Source organism: Numida meleagris, chromosome 20 (assembly GCF_002078875.1).
Source record: "Numida meleagris isolate 19003 breed g44 Domestic line chromosome 20, NumMel1.0, whole genome shotgun sequence".
Lineage (NCBI taxonomy): Eukaryota > Metazoa > Chordata > Aves > Galliformes > Numididae > Numida > Numida meleagris.
This window is the reverse complement of record NC_034428.1, coordinates 6,026,378-6,045,729: the sequence shown is the minus strand read 5'-3', so window position 1 is coordinate 6,045,729 and position 19,352 is coordinate 6,026,378. Positions and strand designations below refer to the sequence as shown.

The following is a 19,352-nucleotide window of genomic DNA, read 5'->3' as shown; positions in this document are numbered from 1 at the left end:
GGCTATCTCCTCCGCCAGTTCCCTTAGCATTCTCAGATGGATCTCATCTGGCCCCATGGACTTGTGGCAGTCCAGGTGGAACATATCCCAAGTTGGAAGAGACTCTTAAGGATCATCAAGTCCAACTGGAGAAGAGGAGGCTTATGGTGACCTTATCGCTCTCTATAACCACTTGAAGGGAGGTTGTAGTGAGCTGGGGGTCGACCTCTTCTCTCTTGTAACTAGTGACAGGACAAGGGGGAATGGCCTCAAGCTGCGCCAGGGGAGATTCAGGCTGAATGTTAGGAAATACTACTTTTCTGAAAGAGTGGTCAGGTGCTGGAAGGGGCTGCCCAGGGAGGTGGTTGAGTCACCATCTCTGGAGGTGTTCAAGGAACGTTTAGATGTTGTGTTGAGAGGCATGGCTTAGTGGGGTTATTGGTGGTAGGTGGATGGTTGGACTGGATGATCTTGTAGGTCTTTTCCAACCTTGCTAATTCTATGATTCTATGATTCTATTCTATGATTCTAACTCCTCTTGAAGCAATGGTATTGAAGAGAATATCCTCATTTATGAACATCTGAAGAAAACAACAAGATGACAGGACCCTTGAGGTTATTTCCAACATGAATTTGGTGCATAAATGGAGCATGGCTATTCCCTCCTCTTCAGAGAGCATTTATAATGGCAGTGCATTGCTTATAGAGTGTAACTACTTCCCCCCACCCCTCCACCTCACTTTTCCAGCCCCATTTTCCATTCTGCTGTGCTGTGTGAGCCCTGAAATCACCAGTAATGCTCCCTTTTGGCTGCAGCTCTGGACAGATGCTGCATTGCATGAGGAGGGGTGAAGCACGGCCAATAAATAATCTGTGCTCAGAGAGGCTGATTGTTGGGATTAGTGCTTCAGATGTTCTTAACATCTGCAACTCCAGGACAGTCCCAAATTCATCAGCATTGGAACCTGGAAGGCAGCAACAAGGCTGGTAAGTGCTCTCATCATGGGGTTTTTTTGCTGTGGATGGATAGGGAGGCAAAAGGGAGTTTTCATGGGGAAAGTAACAGCCGTGCTACTATCTCAGCACTTCCAAATATCTGTGATAGTGTTTCTTGGCTGTGTCTGTGATTCCAAAGAGTAAGGAGGGGCTTCAGGTCTCTAGGGACTGGATACATAGAGGGAGAAGGTGGAGCACTGCAAGGACCCTACTGAGCAGGCATGATAGAATGGGTGAGTCCTGAAGGTTTCAGAGCTCCACTCAGAGAAGAGAAGGCTCAGAGGAGACCTCATTGCTCTCTGGAACTCCCTGAAAAGAGGTTGTGGTGAGGTGGGGGTCAGCATCTTCTCCCAGGTAACAGGTATAGGATGAGAAGGAATGGCCTCAAGTTGTGCCAGGGGAGGTTCAGGTTGGATATTAGGAACAATATCTTCTCAGAAAGAGCAGTGATGCCCTGGCACAGGCTGCCACGGGGGTGGTGGAGTCACCGTCCCTGGAGGTGTCCAATGTGGAGATGTGGCACTGAAGGGCGTAGTTAGTGGGCATGGTGGGGATGGGTTGGAGTTGGACTGGAGGATCTTAGTGGTCTCTTCCAACCTTAATGATTCTAAGTTTCTATGAATTCCTAGCATTCAGGAGGTGGGATGAGGGTGTTTGTGGGTGCTGACAGGTCCCAGAGCTTCAGTCCAGCTCTTGCTTTGAATACATGTTCTTCCCAAACAGGAACTAGAGGGAGGGAAATCATTACTGTGGACTGGACTTTGGGACATTGATTTATCTCCCTATACATAACCAGTCCACCCCTGCTGCTCTGCTGGTCTGAGCTTTGTTGCTCTGTGTTAGCAGAAGAGCTTTCCCTGTCTTGACTTCCCTCCTGCTTCCTACTCCTTTTTTTTTTTTTTAATTTTCCTGCACTAATGTCACTTTTAAATATTTTTTTTTCCTTTATCAGAGGGTTTTATGAGCCTTTTGTTTATGGAGACAGACAGCACAAGGGATGAGAAGAGAATTCTCAGCAGCCATGGAGGGGTTACAGCTGCGGGTAAGGCTCACTTCATGCAAATCTCAGCCTCTCACTTTCCTGCACAGCCTCCAGCAGCTAACAGGAAGGAAAACACCATCCACATCCATATATAGCGATCCTGTTAGCCGGGAATGACTCTTGGCTATCAGTGCAGGGGAACTCCAGAAGGCTGTGCAGGATTAAGCACAGAGCATGCTTTAAGCTTCTCCACCTCCCCTTCCTGCAAACAGCCCTCACTACCCCCTCCCAAACCTGTCCGATGATGGCTGGCTGGAGGCACACAGGGGCTGCCCATCTCATGAGTTAATCGCCTCCTGTTCAGATGTCAGAGGAGATGAAGCTGCTATAAATAGATCGTGAAGCCCTCATGCTTTCAGCTGTGATTCACACACGTGGCAGAGAAGCATTAGGGAGAATTAACATTCAGTCTCTCAGGCACTTTCCTGAGAGCAAATTCCATTCTGTCCCTGTTACTTAATCTCCTTGCCCAGGGGAGATCAGCAGCACTTTATGGAGGGCCTGAATGGGTAAAATGGACAGGGAAACTTGGAGCAGAACCATCAGGGAGGAAAGACCATTCAGCTGGAGTAACTGAGAAGCACCTTTCTGTGACAAGCAGCTACATTTAGGAGCATGGCAAGGAACTCTGCTCCACCCTTACTGGGGCTGAGATCAGACAGCCTGGATTTGTTATGGCACGCACACACCGAGATACCTGACAATGTCCTCTGGGACTGAGACAGCTTCTGGTGATGGTATGTGCTGGGATTGGATGAGCTTGGGGAGAGGGCAGAATGGTGTACCTCGGTGTCTACCTGAAACTCCCACTCCTTCCCCTCCATCATGAGCTCGGTGAAAAAATGTAGCATCCAGAAGCTGTGTGCACTTGTCCCCACGTGTGTTTGCATTCATTCCTATGTGCCTAAATACTTGGTAGCCTCCCTCACCCTGCATCGTTGTGTCTGTGCTACTAGCAAAGTAGATTACTGAGTAATGTATGTGAGATGCAGAAATCATCCTTGGACTCAAGGAGTAGAATTCAGAATCAGCATCTTTGGGTCCTCAGTGGTCTGGGGAGTTTGGGGTTTGTGAGATGTGTCCAATGTATGCATCAGACAATCTTTTCCATTCACCAAACTCTTAGAGATGCAGGAATCAGTTTCTCAGTGAATCAAGGAAAGCAGCCTGAGAAACTGTAGATTGATGATTAAGTCTCCTTATTATGATGGAGGTAAATTCGAGAAAAATCAACAGCAAAGAGGGCGTTATGCCACCCCTTACTGCAAGGCCAGGTTGAATGGAGCCCTGGGCAGCCTGTTCGGGGCAGGGGGCAACCACCCCATGGCAGGGGGTTGGAACTGGATGGGCTTTAAGGTCCCCTCCAGCCTGAGCTATTCTATGGTTCTATAATCTCATTGTAGCTCCAGGAAACGTCTGTCAGTATAAACTGAAGCCTGCCATTGTGGGCATGATTAAAGACAATATATGGGCTTTTCCTCAGTGCCTACCAAGGCACTACATGAGGTTGTTTATATATAAATAAAGGGTGTGCTAACACCATTCCCCTCTCCAGGAACATGCGACTTAGTGTTATGGATAGAATATGGGCTGCATGTGTGCTGTGCTAGGTTCAGGCTTGAGAAGGGGTCTGCAGGTAGTTGTATCTTAAGCCATCCTTAAAGTCTTAATGATGTTATGAAAGAATCTGGAGCATGTTTCACCTTCAGAAATTTGTGAGACTAAGGGGCTTCAGAAGTAATTGTGGCATCTTTCTGTTTTCATACAGAAAGTATGCCAGATTTGCAACCCAGAATTGCATCCTGGAGTTTCAGAAGGGATGAGATGCCCCAAATGCATCCTTACAGAGCCACAAAGCCATGTGCAAGTATGGAAGTGGCTATGCAGGTTATCTTGTTGTGACAAGACTTAGTTGATGCAGAAGTTCTTGCAGTCCTCTCCTGGAGGTGCTCAAGGCCAGGTTAGATGGGGTCCTTGGAAGCCTGATCTGGTGGGGGGCAACCAGCCTATGGCAAGGGATTGGAATAAGACGGTCTATAAACGTCTCTTCTAGCCCAAGTCATTTTATGAACTACCCTGTAACTCAAAAAAAAAGGAAAAAGGGCCATGTGGAAGTCTATAGGGATTATTTTAGTCTGTCTATACTGCAGTTGCATCCAGAGAACCTGAAACAGCTTTGCAGTGTAGACCATACTGGATGCAAACTGCAGGCTCTGTGTTATAGAACATTAACGGCCAAACTTTCTGAAGCACTCTGTTTATTTCTTATGGACAGTGAAAGAGCAGAGCTCATGCTCACAGACCTAATCATTTGTCATCTGTTCCTTTCTTTTCTATAACATTTATATCATTGTATTACCAACCTGGATGGCCTCCAGTGTTGAGAGAGCTGCATCAACCGAAAACATTAGCTAGTTTTCCGAAACATAGCTTCTGCAAATGTCAAGCTTGCAGATGGTTCAAGATATAATGAGAATTGCAGGTGCAAAATAGAAGGGCAATACCTGGTGGAAAGTTCCATTATTCATTTTGAAAGGCTGGGTCTGCTCAGACTGGTGGCTGCCATGAACAGATGCTGGACCCTGGCATTGGAAAAGACATCCAGGAATAAGTTGCGGTGGTTGAGAAAGGATGAAGTGAGAGCTATAAAAGAATTCTTTCAGCCTGGGCTGCTGAGATTCATCTCCAGGAAGGACAAAGGCAAGCTCTCAGCGTATGAGTGATGTTCTTCCATGAGAACCAATAAGACCAGCCGGGTGAGAAGAGTATGTCTTGCAGTGAAAGACAAGAAACCATCTCTGATTCTAATTATTGCAGTGTCTAGAATGGCCAGCTAGGTCACAAGAGTACTGGAATTAGCCCATGTCCCTACAGCAGCTGTATTGAGTGCGTGTGCCTCTTTCACCTATCCATGCAAGACTGTTTTTCCCTCTCTTTTACTCCCTCTGAGATCATATCTTTTGTGCTTACAGCAAGCATCCAGCAGTCGCAACCTCCTCAAGCTCTCTGTTATGGAAGTGAAGTGGATTCATGTGTTGGCCATCTTCTTCTTCCTGCTGTCTGTTGCTATGACAGGCTGCTTCCTGTGGCAGTACAGCCTCCCCAAGGTGGAGCCCAGTGAGTAGACAGCCTTAAACTTGATCAATAAATGTCTTTCTCCTCATGTGGACATCTTTCCTCAAAGAGCTGATGGCACTCAAATTTACCATGTTACTGGTGCAAGAACACAGAAAATTGGGTTGATGGGGTGCCATTTAATTCTTCTGGTGTCCAAAGGAGTTCACATGCAAGAGAAAGTTGAGGTGGGGAGGAACACCTTCAGCTCATGATGGATTTGCCGATAGTTCTGACTTTCATAGAATCTCAGAATCATTTATGTTGGAAAAATCCTCTAAGGTCATCAAGTCCAACCACTAACCTAGCACTGCCAAGTCTACCACTAAACCAAGACACATCCACATATCTGTTATATACCTCCAGGAATGGTGACTAAGCTGCTTCACTGGGCAGCCTGTTCCAATGCTTCACAACCCTTTCAGTGAAGAATTTTTTCCTAATATCCAATTTAAACCTCCCCAGCACATCTTGGGTCCATTTCTTTGTGTTCTACCACCTGTTGCTTGGGAGAACAGACTGACCACCCCCACCTCGCTACAACATCCTTTGAAATAGTTATAGAGAGCAATAATGTCTCCCCCAAGCCTTCTTTTCTCTAGGCTAACTTTATTCACCACAACTGTTTGAGCCCAGCCATCCAGCCAGTTCTTCACCGAGCGAAGAGTATACCTATCCAAGCCATAAGTAAAATGCTGTGGGAAACTGACAAAAGATTAACTAAAATCTTGGTAGACAATATCCATAGCCTTTCACTCATCCACTAAGCAGGTCAGCTTCTCATAGAAGGAGAAGTTGGTCAAGCGAGACGTGCCTTTCATAAACCTGTGGCAAAAGGCCTGATCACCTGTTTGTCCTGTATGTGCTGCATAATGGCACTCAGGATGATCTGTTGATCCCCAGCACTGAAGTCAAACTGACAGGCATATAGTTCTCCAGGTCCTCATTCTGGCCCATCTTTAACATAGATTATTTGGTATATCAAGGGAAAAGACACTTTATTTCACATTCCCTATGGGTTTGCTTCCTTTCCTATTCCAGTAATCTTAGATCTTTGAACTGACATGAGTTCCCAGTTCACATTGGAATTCCCTTGTATTGATTTATTGTAAACTCAATGGACAGACTCAAGACACTGTGTGTGCAAAGATGTAATATACCCAGCACAGCTGGATCAGAGTTTTAAGTAGTCCAAAGGTGTCCTGAAATCCACAGTGAGGATGACAGGTGTATTTCATAGACCAGTAATGTCTAGGAAGATTTCAGACATACATTTATTTTTGCAGAATATCTGAGGCTGCCTGTAGGCTCTTGTACATGCATTCCCAGTCAGTTCAAAGCTTCTGTACTGCTACTCATCTTCTCATCTGTATTTTTAATGCGTCATGCTCAGAGAAGCATGAAGAGCTTACAGAGCAAAGGAGCTATGTTTCTGAACACCTTGGGATCAACTGGGAAAACAGTGGCTCCAAGTAGAAGGGTTACCATTTCTCACTGAATCTTTGCTTGTCCTCCAATTTTAAGACATATCTCTGGAATATGCAAGGTACAGCTAATTCAGAGGACAGCTGATATATTTGTTTGTGCAATGTATGTATTCTGTCAACCATTGTTATAGTGTTAGATTTCAGGTGCCACTCACAATTCCCTTCTGTGTCCATTTTCTGAGGTTACATTATGCGTGGGACTACTTTCCTCTTGAAACCAAATACAGATCTTCCCCTGTACATTGGCAGCACACTTTCACCAGGTCTACATCCACTGACAAGTACGCTCCATAGTCTTCTGTAGTCCCAGTCTCTTACTCTCCTATTCCAGGTTGCAGAGTCAGTTGGAGACTATTAGTGGGCAATACTGGTGATTGGTGGCCAGTTGGACTGGATGATCTTAGAGGTCTTTTCCAAACTTAATGATTCTGTGATTCTATTGCAGCTCCTATTTGTCCCATGTTCTATATCACATTGGAATGAACAATAACAGAGCACAGTGCTCTCTTCCAGTCCTGTGTTATCTGAGATAGAAACAATTCAAGATTCTCTCTATGTCTATGCTGAAGTGTCCTTCATCTTTGGACAATATAATCAAGAAAGCTAGTGCTGACTGCTGGATGAGCTTAAAGTTTGTTGGTATATCTTTTCAAGTCATGTATACTGTCTGTGAAATGTTTTCCAGACCCATCTGTGATGGAAGTAAGATCAGAAGCTGTGCAGATGTGCCCACGCTACCCTGAACCAGTACCACTGGACCACCCAATCCCCATTTTGAAGGATGCATTGGAGAAGGTCCGTGTGAAGGGAACTGGGGAGATGTAGTTCATGACTGCTGTTATGAAGGAGCCAATATGCATTTTGACCCTGAGCATCTTTGAGCAAGAACATAGGGGACAGAGGAGGTGGAGATCATTTGAATCTACAAATGAGCCACATTCTAACAAGACACCCTGGATTTTATACACCTCAATCATATAATACAAACTTTCCTTTGTCTCTTTTCCCAGGCTGCAGAGTCCTTGCTCAAGTGATCGTAATACAGAAGTTGTCTCACAGCTGTGATCACTATTTTTACTTTTCTTTGAATATTATCCTATTCTAGCATACTTGTGGAGATGCAGGAAATCAGAACTCTAGACAGTATTCAGGATGCAAGTGGTGAAACTATTCCTATTTCACAAATGATATAAGTCACAGAGAACCTGAACACTATCTACACAGAAAGACACACGTATTGGAAGGGGTCTTAGGCACCATCACGTGTATCTTCAGATCCTCTCAGGTTCTGCCTAGGTCTGTAGACACTTGAACTCACATTAAAGATCTTGCATCAGCTGAGATCTCTTCTTAATGAAACGTGAGATCTTTGGTTCTGTCTCACAGTATCCACCTCCTGATGGCCAGTATGTGGGAACTGCCCATCATTCCCATGGGGGCTAGAGTTGTACATTTACTAATGCAAACATTGCTTTGAAAACCAAGGTGGGGAGGGCAGCGAGCCCCATTCTCGGTGCTGATGTTCAGTGTCCCATTGGAGGATGTCTCCAGAGTAGTGTTAGGAACTGGTCTCTTCTCTCACTGAAGCTTGTCTGAGCTCCAGACCTTCCCTGGGATGTTCTGGCTTTTATACCTCCATCTGCAGCTTGAGATTGTGTGGTACTTTGCTTGGCTACCATATCCGTGATGGTGTGTGAAGTTGTGGAGCAAGGTGGTCATTTCCACTGCTGGCTATCAGAGTACCTTACCCACTCATCCAGAGAGGAGATTCTGAGGACATGATTTGGCTTGGCCGTTCTTGTCTCAAACACTGGTCTTGGAAGGCCATTTCTTTTGTCTTAATAATTTTATGCAAAAGATAATTTACGTGTAATGATGAAATCATAGAATCATTAAGGTTGGAAAAGACCTCTAAGGTTGGAAAAGACCACCAAGTCCAACCCCAACTCACCCCCACCAAGCCCACTAACCATGTCCCTCAATGCCACATCTCCATGTTCCTTAAACACCTCCAGGGATGGGGACTCCACCACTTCCCTGGGCAGCCCCTTCCAATACCTCACCACTCTTTCTAAGAATAAATTTTTCCTAATATCCAACCTGAGTATAGCTTTGAGAAAGTCAAAAGAGCAACGCATTCTGCTTGTGGGGGGACCACAGTGGCTCACTGGGTCTCTATAAGAGCAGGAAGGAAAGAGAAATCACAGCCTTCAATGTGTTCAGTGCTGTTTCTCAGAGTACAGTTTAAACAGGACTGCATCTAGTACTGCCTGTTACACGTTATATGCATTACAAGACTCTTCATTTGGTAATTCATCATTTCCTATCATTCTCCAGGTAGACATGATGCTGCGCCAAAAGATTCATAACTCTGGTCTCCCCGCCATGTCTGCCATCGTTATCTACAATGACACTGTGCTCTGGACGGGCAACTTTGGAAAGAAGAATGCTTCAGATCCCTTCTCAGTGGTGCCCAATGAGTACACTATTTACAGGTGAGACAGATGTACTGAAGGCATGAGGGCTAAAAAGAGAACAGTTATACGTGAGGGGAAGGAAGGGAAAGTCACCTCTCTGGGAACAGAACCACTGTCACAAACTGTGTCTTCTCTTGCCCCGGGCCCAATGTATTCTGAAGAAGCAACTTCTGTGTCACACTGAATCTCTGAGAGACAATGCTATTGCTAGTCGCTATATTATACGCTTGTAATTCACTGAATTGTTTTCCTTTTTTCCCCCTCTTTTAATGTTTGTTGTCGTTTGTTGCTGTTGATCTGGTTTGGTTTTAGTTTGATCTGACTTTAAGTGGAGTAACAGCGAACATCCTGAAGACCTACAGAAGGCTTTGCTCCTCACATAGGAAAGTCTCTGTTCTTTGAGGAGGTCTAGGGCATAAATCTGAACACTGAAAGCTAGCACATATTTTGTGAACAGTGAGGACACAGTGCCATATATATATAGAAAAAACAACAACAGGGTTTTGGAAGACTATATTCTGAATATATAAAGTAGGCCTGCGTACTTATGCACTCTCCCAGTGAAGGCAAGGCCATATGGGCTATTGTGTTTTAGACAAAGACAGAATAAAGCTCCTAGTGTGTGGTAAAAAGCATAACAAAAAGAAAACAAGAAGTATTTGCTTTCTTTAAAGACCTATTTTCAGTGATTAATAACTGTGCTGTACATGAAACACATGGTCTGCGTGCTATCAAATGTTATCCTTAGAGTAAACAATTCTGAAAAGTTTCAGCAGCTGCGATTAACTTACCACCCCCTGCCCCTATCACCATGCAGTACCTGCACAGAGGACCTCGCGTTATTTCTTCCAGAAGACCTTTTCCAAATTCAACTGTTTGGAAGCCACCTAAATTCCAAATCTGAATATGAAATGCAGAACTTTGTGGCATTTTAATCTCAAAATTCCAAGAAATGACTTGCAATTTACTATGATATTTACTAAGGAATAATTTACAAAATATGTCATCTTATGAATACGAAGTGAACAAAGTTCTGTAGTCAGCTGCACTACTGGGGTTGCTTTTAATCACTTAAACATCATTCAAGATGCATTCTTTTGCCAAAACACTTTTAAAAAAAGTCATTACTCAGTGCAGACTACTGAACACTGTGTAGCAATCCATGAAGGCCAGAGTTAAGGATATTAACCCAAGCTACTTCCAGCATGTTAGCCATTCCGTTCTGAGTTAACCAGAGGTAATGTATGCAAAGCTGCAGGTAGTGGGTCAGTTTGGTGAGCATCAAACTTTTTGATTCCTGGGTTTCTTAATACTCTATTTTTACAAACATTTATTCCTTCACAGAATTGCCAGTGTCTCCAAGATCTTTCCCACCCTTATGCTGTACAAGATGTGGGAGGAAGGGAAAGTCACATCTCTGGATGACCCTTTGGAACGTTACGCCCAGAACTTTGCTATTAAAAACCCTTTGGGAAGATTCAAGGAATCAGAACAGAGATATACAGCAGATGGGCTGATTTTTGTGGAAAAAGGTTCGATACCACTTAAGCCATCACCTGTTACCTTGCGCAGAATGGCCAGCCAGCTCTCAGGTGAGACAACACTGCTCGCTCTCTGCCTACCATTTGAAAGAGGCCACAGAGAGAACAGATCATATGCCAGGAATAACTCCTCCTGACGCCACTTACCAGCATGGGCTCTGCACCTCTGCACTTCCCAGTGATAAATGGAAAGTCTTCTCCAGGCCACCTGCTCATAAAGGGGCCAAGCAGCACTGTGGGCTGGGGAATTGTTTTTCCCATGCAAGGTGAATATATGTGTCTTTCAACACAGTAGCTTGACCTGAAACCACTTTCGGATTGCATAACTGTTTTTGTACTCCAGCCCTGAGTGTTCTCATTTTTCTGAGAAGTAGAAGTGAGGGTCAAAGTGGCACCAAACCTCTTTGCTTTGAATAGATAGACCTTGATTGCGGAGCTAAATATAGCTGTCAGCGTGCTTCCTGATCTGGGATTCCTGAACTATTAATAGCTTTGTACTTGTTGGCAGAAGACTATTAATCTGCTGCTACTTTCATACTTGTGTAACTCTTATGTTATGGTAGAAGGAGCTCACAGGACTCAGGAGATCTTTAACCTCTTTGAAATAGAGCTGTTAATACTCAACGTGGGGATTCCAGAATTTACTGCCAAAGAGACCGTGCTGAGGTTTCCTGCAGTGCTCCCATTACACTTTGCATTATTCCAATTTGGAAATAATAACCGAAATTAGAATTTTTGATTAAAATAACCTGTAGGCAAATTGCAGTACCTCAGTGTAGAGCAGAGCATCACCTGAAGCCAGCCCATAGTAGGATATGTCCTGAAAATACTTACAGGAAGCGTATGTCAAAAGTGTACCTGGTCATAGCATAATTGCTTGTAATGTATAGATGTTGCTTCTCTCCCTGTCTTGGTTTTTACCTCCAACTTCCCCAACATACTTATGTGTAGCATGCCATCAGGGCACACCAACCAACTTGGATTCTGACAATCTAACAGCTGCAGAAGCCCAGTTTCAAAAGCTCAACTGCAAATCAAATGAACGTTGAGGTCACCTGTTCTATTTCCTGGCTGTAAAAATAAAACAAAAAAGGAGGAGGTTCTGCAATATGAAAGCCACCATGTGACATTGAGGGACATGGTTTAGTGGGCATGGTGGTGATGGCTGGACTACGTGATCTTAGTGGTCTTTTCCAATCTCAATGATTCTGTGATTCTAGGATATTTTAAAGTGCTTTTCTTATCAATTCTTCCAGTAGAAACTGATCTGTTAGTATAACCTCATTATCCAGGCTTTTCTAAATTGTGTATTGCAAAAGTAACTTTGAAGATTTTTCTCCTCGATATTTTATGGTCACATTGCTAGAGGGAGGTTCTTGCTTTTTAAGACTGTGATTTTTAAATGTGGATGAATGACAGTTTGTGGTGCCGTTGTACATTATTAACACCGTGCTTGTCCCATCAATTAACAGTCCTGGCAGTCCATGGCTTTGGATATTCTGTTGCATTTACACGTTCTCTGGATTACCATTTCCAAGGCACTGCACTGCCGATGTGGTGCTGGTTGAGCTTTCCTAATGGTGCAGTTTTCTTTGCTGTGACTGTGGCAAGTCGGAAATGAAGAAGCCCATTATCTTCTGGGATATGCTTAGATTGTCTCTTACCTAGTCATTATGATGCACAAATAACGCTGCAATAGAAACAGAAAAAGAGCTTTTTTTTCAAAAAAATCCCAAAAATCAGGCCAATTCAGAAAAACAAGTATTGCTGCCACAAAAGAACAGGGCCTCGTTCAGCTTTTCCATAATTAAGCACATGCTCATTGACCAAATGATTGCAAGTCATTTTTTATGTCATATAACCTTCTTGATTTTCTCCTAGCTTCTGAGTGAAAATAAGCTGTAAACAGCAAAAAATATTTAATTCTAGATGTAATCCAGGTTCTGGGATTGGTGAGCCATAGACTCTGTGCAAAGGAACAGTGTCATTTTAGAAAGTCCTTGTAAAATATTTTTTTAGAATTCGTTTTTAGAGACTTTTTGTGCAAGTTCAAAAACACAGCACCATACTACCTACAATGAAGAAAATTAACTCCCTCCCAGCCAGACCAGGATGCTGGACCACAACTTGTGCCAAATTGTTGAATGTTTCTCCTGCGTGTACAGGTCTCCCGAGGAGGCTGCGATCTACCAGCTTGCTATGGAAGGGCAATACACAAGAAGCTCTGGCTCTCCTGAAGGATGATGTCTTGGTGGCTGATCCTGGAACCAGGTCAGATATTTTCACTTAAGAGCTTTTGGGTTGAGTCCATGACCAACGGAAAAAGACAGCTATTCCTGGAGGGAAGTTCGGATCATCCATCTACAAATAGGGTGGTGAGGCACTGGCACAGGTTGTGCAGTGAGGTGCTGAATGCCCCATCCCTGGCACCTCCAAAAGTAACTCCTTCCAACCTAAGACAGGTGTTATTTAAAAACATAGGCTCATAGAATCATTTGAGTTGGAAGAGATCCTTAAAGGCCATCTGGCCCAGCACCCTGCAATGAACAGGGACACCCACAGCTCCATCAGGTGCTCAGAGCCCTGTCCAGCCTGACCTTGAACACCTTCATGGACGGGGCATTCACAACTTCTCTGGGCAGCATATGCCAGCACCTCACCACTCTCTTAATGAAAAAATTCCCCTGACATCTGATCTAAATCTCACCTCCTTCAGTTTAAAGCCATTCCACTTTGTCCTCTCAAAAAGTCCTACTGAAAGTTATGGTATATCTGTAGAAATCAGATACTTGCTGCAATTTGTGTATTGTTTAGTCTGTTACCTGAACTGCAACCAAACACTAAAAAATATCAACAAGCTCCACTAGGCAGTGAGTGAGGGAAAAGATTTAGACTAACTAGGAAAAATTCTTCAAAAAGTCTTCAATTTTTTAAAAATTATATTCTCATATAGTTTAGTTAGAGCTGCTGAAGACACATGACGACATGAAGTCTGTAATCTTAGAAAATTGGCTTATGGGTTGGGTTCAAAGGGTTACAGTAAATGAGGTTACACGAGGCTGTCGGTCTATCACTACAAGGGGTTTCCCCAGGGCTCCATTTTGGGGCCAGTTCTCTTTAATGTTTTTATAAATGATCTAGATGCAAAACTCAAATGCAAATTAAGAACATTTGTGGATGATTCTATATTAGGAGGAACTGTTGACTCCCTCAAGGGAAGAGGGATCTTGTCAAATGGGAGTGCTTGGGCATCACTCTCAGGCGTAGAGTTTGGATTTTGGGTGTCCCTGTGTGGAGCCAGGAGTTGGAGTCAGTGATCCTTGTAGGTCCCTTTAATTTCAGCATATTCTATGATTCTAATATATTTTTCTTGGAATGGTGAACTTCAGTCAATTTCAGGCATAAATTTTTAGTTTAATGTGGATTTATTCCTGTGGCAAATTATATGTCATGAGAAATTTACTGGAATTGGTTAAAGTGGTACCAAATTTATGACCTCAGTAGGCCTCAGCAAGATGTGTGCCTTCTCACCGTTTAAGAAACATCAGATATGTTAAAAACATGATTTTTGAAAAATTGTTTGAAAGAAAATTACCCATTCGTATTTTTATGTCATTAAACTTAATTCAAGTGCAAAGACTCAATGCCCTTTATGGATATTAAAGACTTGCACTTAGATGCCTTTAATCACTCAGAATTACTGGATTCTGCTTTTGAGACTTCTAAGTGCTTTTTAAGTGCTTTTACAGTCTTAAGATAGCTTAGGTCCTGAAGTTATTGCACCATATTAAGTCTCCAGAGACTCATCTGGGATTTTGAGACCTTTAAGGTAAGCACCTAATACCTCTTGACTCTGCTCTTGAAAAGAATGAACACATTCTTTTGGTGAAAAATGATGAACAATAAGCCAGAATATGCAAATATAAGTTTTCACCTAAAGTTTTCTGTCTTTGTCCTTCTTTCTGTACGTAGCAGCCAAACAGCTCAGCTGATGTGCACATAAGAAATGTTTCTCTCCTGAATTAAGAAATCAAGACAGCAATAGTTTATCACAGCCTCATCACTGCTCTCCCTTTAGTATGTGATCTGATAAAGTTAGCATCTTTCCCCAGAGGAGAGAGACCTAGCCATTGTTTTTTGCAATGTCATATCCACACTGTGTCACTAAGGTAAGGCTGATGCAGGACTACGTGACTTTCTAGGGTCCCTTCCAACTCAAATGATTCTATGATTCTGTATCTCTTTCTTTTCAGATGCCACTACAGCAATTTGGCCTTCTCACTGATGGCACACGTGCTAGCTGACCATGCAGCTGATGGACAATACCAGCGATGGATCTCGGAGAACATCCTAGACCGCTTGGGCATGGAGGACACTGGCTTTGACATCACACCTCCTATCCGCTCCCAGATGGCAGTGGGTTTCTATGGCAGCCAGCAGCCAGCCCCTCTCTACGACCTTGGCTGGTACAGACCTTCTGGCCAGATGTACTCTACAGCTGCTGACCTTGCCAAGCTGGCAATGGTCTTTTTAGGCACCTATCACCGTCGTCTCTTAGAGCCTGACACAGTGAAGACAATGCTGACACCTCTGTTTAAGTGCTCCACTGAATACTTTGCCAACAAGACTGGCACGCCCTGGGAGATTAATGAGCAATTGGGATATGATGTAATTAGGAAGGATGGAGACCTTGATGGCTATTCAGCTACCTTCTCACTGATCCCCAAGCTCCGCCTGAGCTTCATTGTATTGATGGCTGGGCCCAGGCCTCAGGGTAGAGATCTTGTGACCCAAACATATGAGTATCTCATTACTGCCATGGAGACTGCGTTCAGAGAGGCAGAGAAAACATTGACTCCTCCCCCAAATCCAGTCCCTTTTGTTGGCTATTATACCTATTCCAACCTGACTTTCTACGAGATCAAAGTTGGACGTGGTGGGGTGCTGGTCATGCAGCAGTTTGGGCCTCATGCTGAAGAGCTGATCCCTGAGAAATACCGGACAATCAAGCTCCACCATCTGGAAGATCGTGTCTTCCAAGTTGTTTTTGACAAGGAGTTCCCATGTGTTCTGCATCTGGGCTCTGCTTCCATCTCACTGGAGACCCAGAATGGGCAGCTCTTTAATTTTTATCCATTTGACCGCAAAGGTTTGTCTCCTGGATTTGATGCACCGGGGCTGAACACATACAACGTGGTGCGTGTACTTCGTAAACCTGTCTTCTATAGCTAAATGTCCCCTCTCCTTTTCTGACTATTCCTGGGAGGTGGCTCCAAATCTGCACCTTTCCAGACTCTCCTTCTATGTGTCTTTTTGGATGCCATTTAAATGGGAAAGATACTGGCAAATGACTATTATTTCCAACAAATATATCATGTCTCGCTTCTAAAATGACTGCAATGGCTTGCCCTCTCTGTCACTGCATGGCAGGTTGGCTAGCAATGGGGGATGCCCACAGAAACAATGAGTAGAAATGAGGTGGATGAATGGTGTTTGGATGCCATAACAAAATCCCAGGTTTTAAGTCTTCACAATTAAAATGCCTGTATAATGACCATTGTGGTGATTGACTGGTACCATCAAAGGGCTGGGAAGTTCCTGTGTCTCTTTCAGGGTGGTTGATGAGCCTGCCTCCCATGACCAAGATTTTTTCATTTCATTTGCTCAAAAATTATACCCACGTGATACCAAGCTCTGCTTGTGATACCTTGGAAGTGGGATTCCATTTCTTTTCTGGTTCACATCAGGTAAACTATGAGAAGAGCCAAAAGAAACATGGTTTTGTCTTGGCTCCATGGATTTCTGCAAAAGCTGTGGTCACACTGTGGATTTTGCAGCACTTAAGTGTAAAAGATGAAGCATACTCCTGTGAGCAGGGACATATGAACACATACTGGTTCCAGGTGGAATCAAGTTTGTTACTATCTCAGTACATAGTGTGAGTGTGATATTTAATTGTGTGAGTGAGGTATTTAAGTACAGGAATGTGTGGAAATACGTATGAGCATTTGGGGCACAGTATCTGTGTAGGTAAATACCTGTTGTGTTTATGCACTTGAGTGAGGATGGGAACTGAAAATGCATTCCCCTGGGGAGTAGGATAGATGCACATTTAGTATAGATGCACCTCTAAGCATTCTGCAAAGCAACAAATTCATTCTCCCTTCTTGCGACCACTCCATGCCTAGGCAGTCAGGATGGATGACGTATATTAATAGCCAATTATCATGTCATTAATAGCCATTATCATATCACTGTGATGACGATGGAGTCAGACACCATGCACCACCGACTGAGGAGTCTTGGGTGCTGCAACACATCTTCAAGTTCAGGAGAGTGTTCTGATTGCAGCTCTAATTGGAGCCTGAAAAAAACAAGCAGAGAGTCATAGCAAGACAACCTTAATTTTAGTAGCCTAACTGCAAAGTGTGGTAATAGCTGTACAGCATGGAAATCCTGCAGAAAGTGCAGAAGTTAGGCATTCTAACACAATCAAAGACATTTCAAAGTGTATATCCTTCCATACCATCACAGGTATGAGGCTGGGTCCTCTTGCAGGTTGACCTCCTTCTCCTGTTTGTTCAGACTTGGAAGTGGATGTCTCTTAGAGAGGATGGGAAAGTAAATCTCCCTGCATCTCGTCTCTCTTGTTTAATTTCAAGTAGAGATACAACCACTAAAGGCCTAGAAACCCAACTGGCAAATTTGGTTCCCTGCCTTTTTTCAGACAATTTCAGTTCCTTGGTAAACATGGAATAACGTAAGCCTTGCCTTACAGTCAGTCACGGTTGCTGCTGTATGGGTTTCCTCTGGACTTTGTAGGTGATATCTTGTACATCCTCATATGCTGAAATATTTAATCTGGGCTATAGAAACAATACACTCAATGCAAATTCTCACTGTAGGCCAGTTATGTGTGATTTTGCCCAGAGATAAGGATGCAGATATGCAAATATCCTGTGCAGGATGCACTGTTGTTGTATTTCCTGTAGAGATGCCTAAACTTTGTCTTGGCCTGCCTGATGTAACAGAGGCTGTTCTTCTTGCTTTGGAACAAAGAGAAATGATCACTTACACATCAGCTACCATTAAATGCCTCTGACTGCTTGTATCATGCACCCACAAAACTGCCAAGGCAAGTGCCACGTGCTTACAGTGGTGGAAGCAACCACTGGATTGCTGGAAACATATCCCACGTCCCACAGCCCTTCCCAAAACACTATCCTGGGCCTTGGCAAGCAACTCTTATGGTGACATGGCACCCCAGGAGGAACTGAGTCTGACAATGAGACTCGCTTCTGAAACAGCCTCATAGACGTAATTGTATTGTGCATCACTTGTTTTGTATATTCTTTTATCATCATCATTATTATTATTTTCCCTCCTTTTTCTGTCCTATTAAACAACCTTTGTCTAAACCCATGAGTTTTATCTTTTTTTTTCCAGTTTTCTCTCCTGTCCTACTGTGGGGGGTTGAGGGAATGTCTGTGCGATGCTTGGCTGCCTGCTGTGTTGAACCACAACAGCTCACAAACTCTGTCTACCTAACAACGAGTTGAAGTCAAATGCCCCTTTCCACCCTGCCTTGGAAGCTCTTCAGGACTGTTTCCCCACTCTTGGATATTCTTTTCAAGGTGGGGACCAAGAATTAGAGAATTTAGATCCGTCTAATTCTCAGAATTGAAGGAAACACTGAGAAACATCCACCACGTGCATTCCCCATCCCTGGAGGTGCTCAAGGCCAAGCTGGATGGGGCCCTGGGCAGCCTGAGCTGGTGGGAGCAACTAGCTCATGGCCAAGGTTGGAGCCATCCTCCAGCCTAAGCCATTCTGTGATTCTATGATAAGATTCATGTCTTTACACTGGGATTCAAGGTCATCAGCAGAGACTGGAACAAAAAGCTGCAGCTTCTTCCCTGATAGACAGGTTTATGCTTTTCTAGTACCTTTTTCCACATCCTTTTCTCGTTATGATTCATGTCATGTTCTTGAAATGCCATTCAGGCATTTGCAGGAGTGGAACTGCAATAGCAATTTTTATTAGATGGATTTTATACCAAATTCAACAATAAACAATTTTGATTGCATCTAAGGCTCTTCTACTGGTTTGTGGCTATTTGTTTTTCTGTCCATGTGAATATAGGATAAATGTTGAGAAAAAAAAAAGACATTTGCCTAAAATTTTCTAATTAAAGAAAAAAAGAGCAGTAAAAATACAAGATTCCTGCATAATATAACAGATTTATTACTAATCCTGGATTGCTGACAAAGTAATTTCTATAGTTTGGATTTGTGGCAGTGTGGCTGACAACAAATACAGCAGTTTTGTGCACGAATCATCCCGTTTTAGGACATCTTGCTTTTGGAACTCCCTTCCTACCCCCAGATGCCCCTAGTATTTCACAGCCAGGTTCAAGATCCTATGGGAGAGAAGTGAGGAAGAGGAGAAGAGAGAAAGATCTGTGTTTTCCCCATGCAACTCCAAACAAGTCACAGCTTTTCTTTTGCTTATGTGTCTGGTAAGATTCAACTTGCAAATATCTCATGTGCAAAGAAAACCTGGGAAGGTTTTACAGCAATTTCTTTCCTATTTGTATAATGCAACACAAACTTATGCTCCTTCCATGCTGATTTGTTAATAATTCTGGAAAACAGGCAATGAACTGAGGGAATTAAACCAACAATGCTTAAAGATATTGTTTTCTTTCATTTTTTT

At 43.4% G+C, this 19,352-nt stretch overlaps 1 protein-coding gene across 1 annotated transcript; it reads left to right on the top strand.

Moving 5' to 3' along the window:
- Window positions 1,931–18,129, top strand: LACTBL1 (lactamase beta like 1). The gene is made up of 7 exons (XM_021374708.1): window positions 1,931–2,017; window positions 4,990–5,134; window positions 7,304–7,413; window positions 8,956–9,113; window positions 10,440–10,687; window positions 12,802–12,907; window positions 14,890–18,129. Exons 1-7 carry the CDS (start codon window positions 1,973–1,975, stop codon window positions 15,866–15,868), a joined length of 1,791 nt encoding a protein of 596 aa, XP_021230383.1. The 5' UTR covers window positions 1,931–1,972; the 3' UTR covers window positions 15,869–18,129.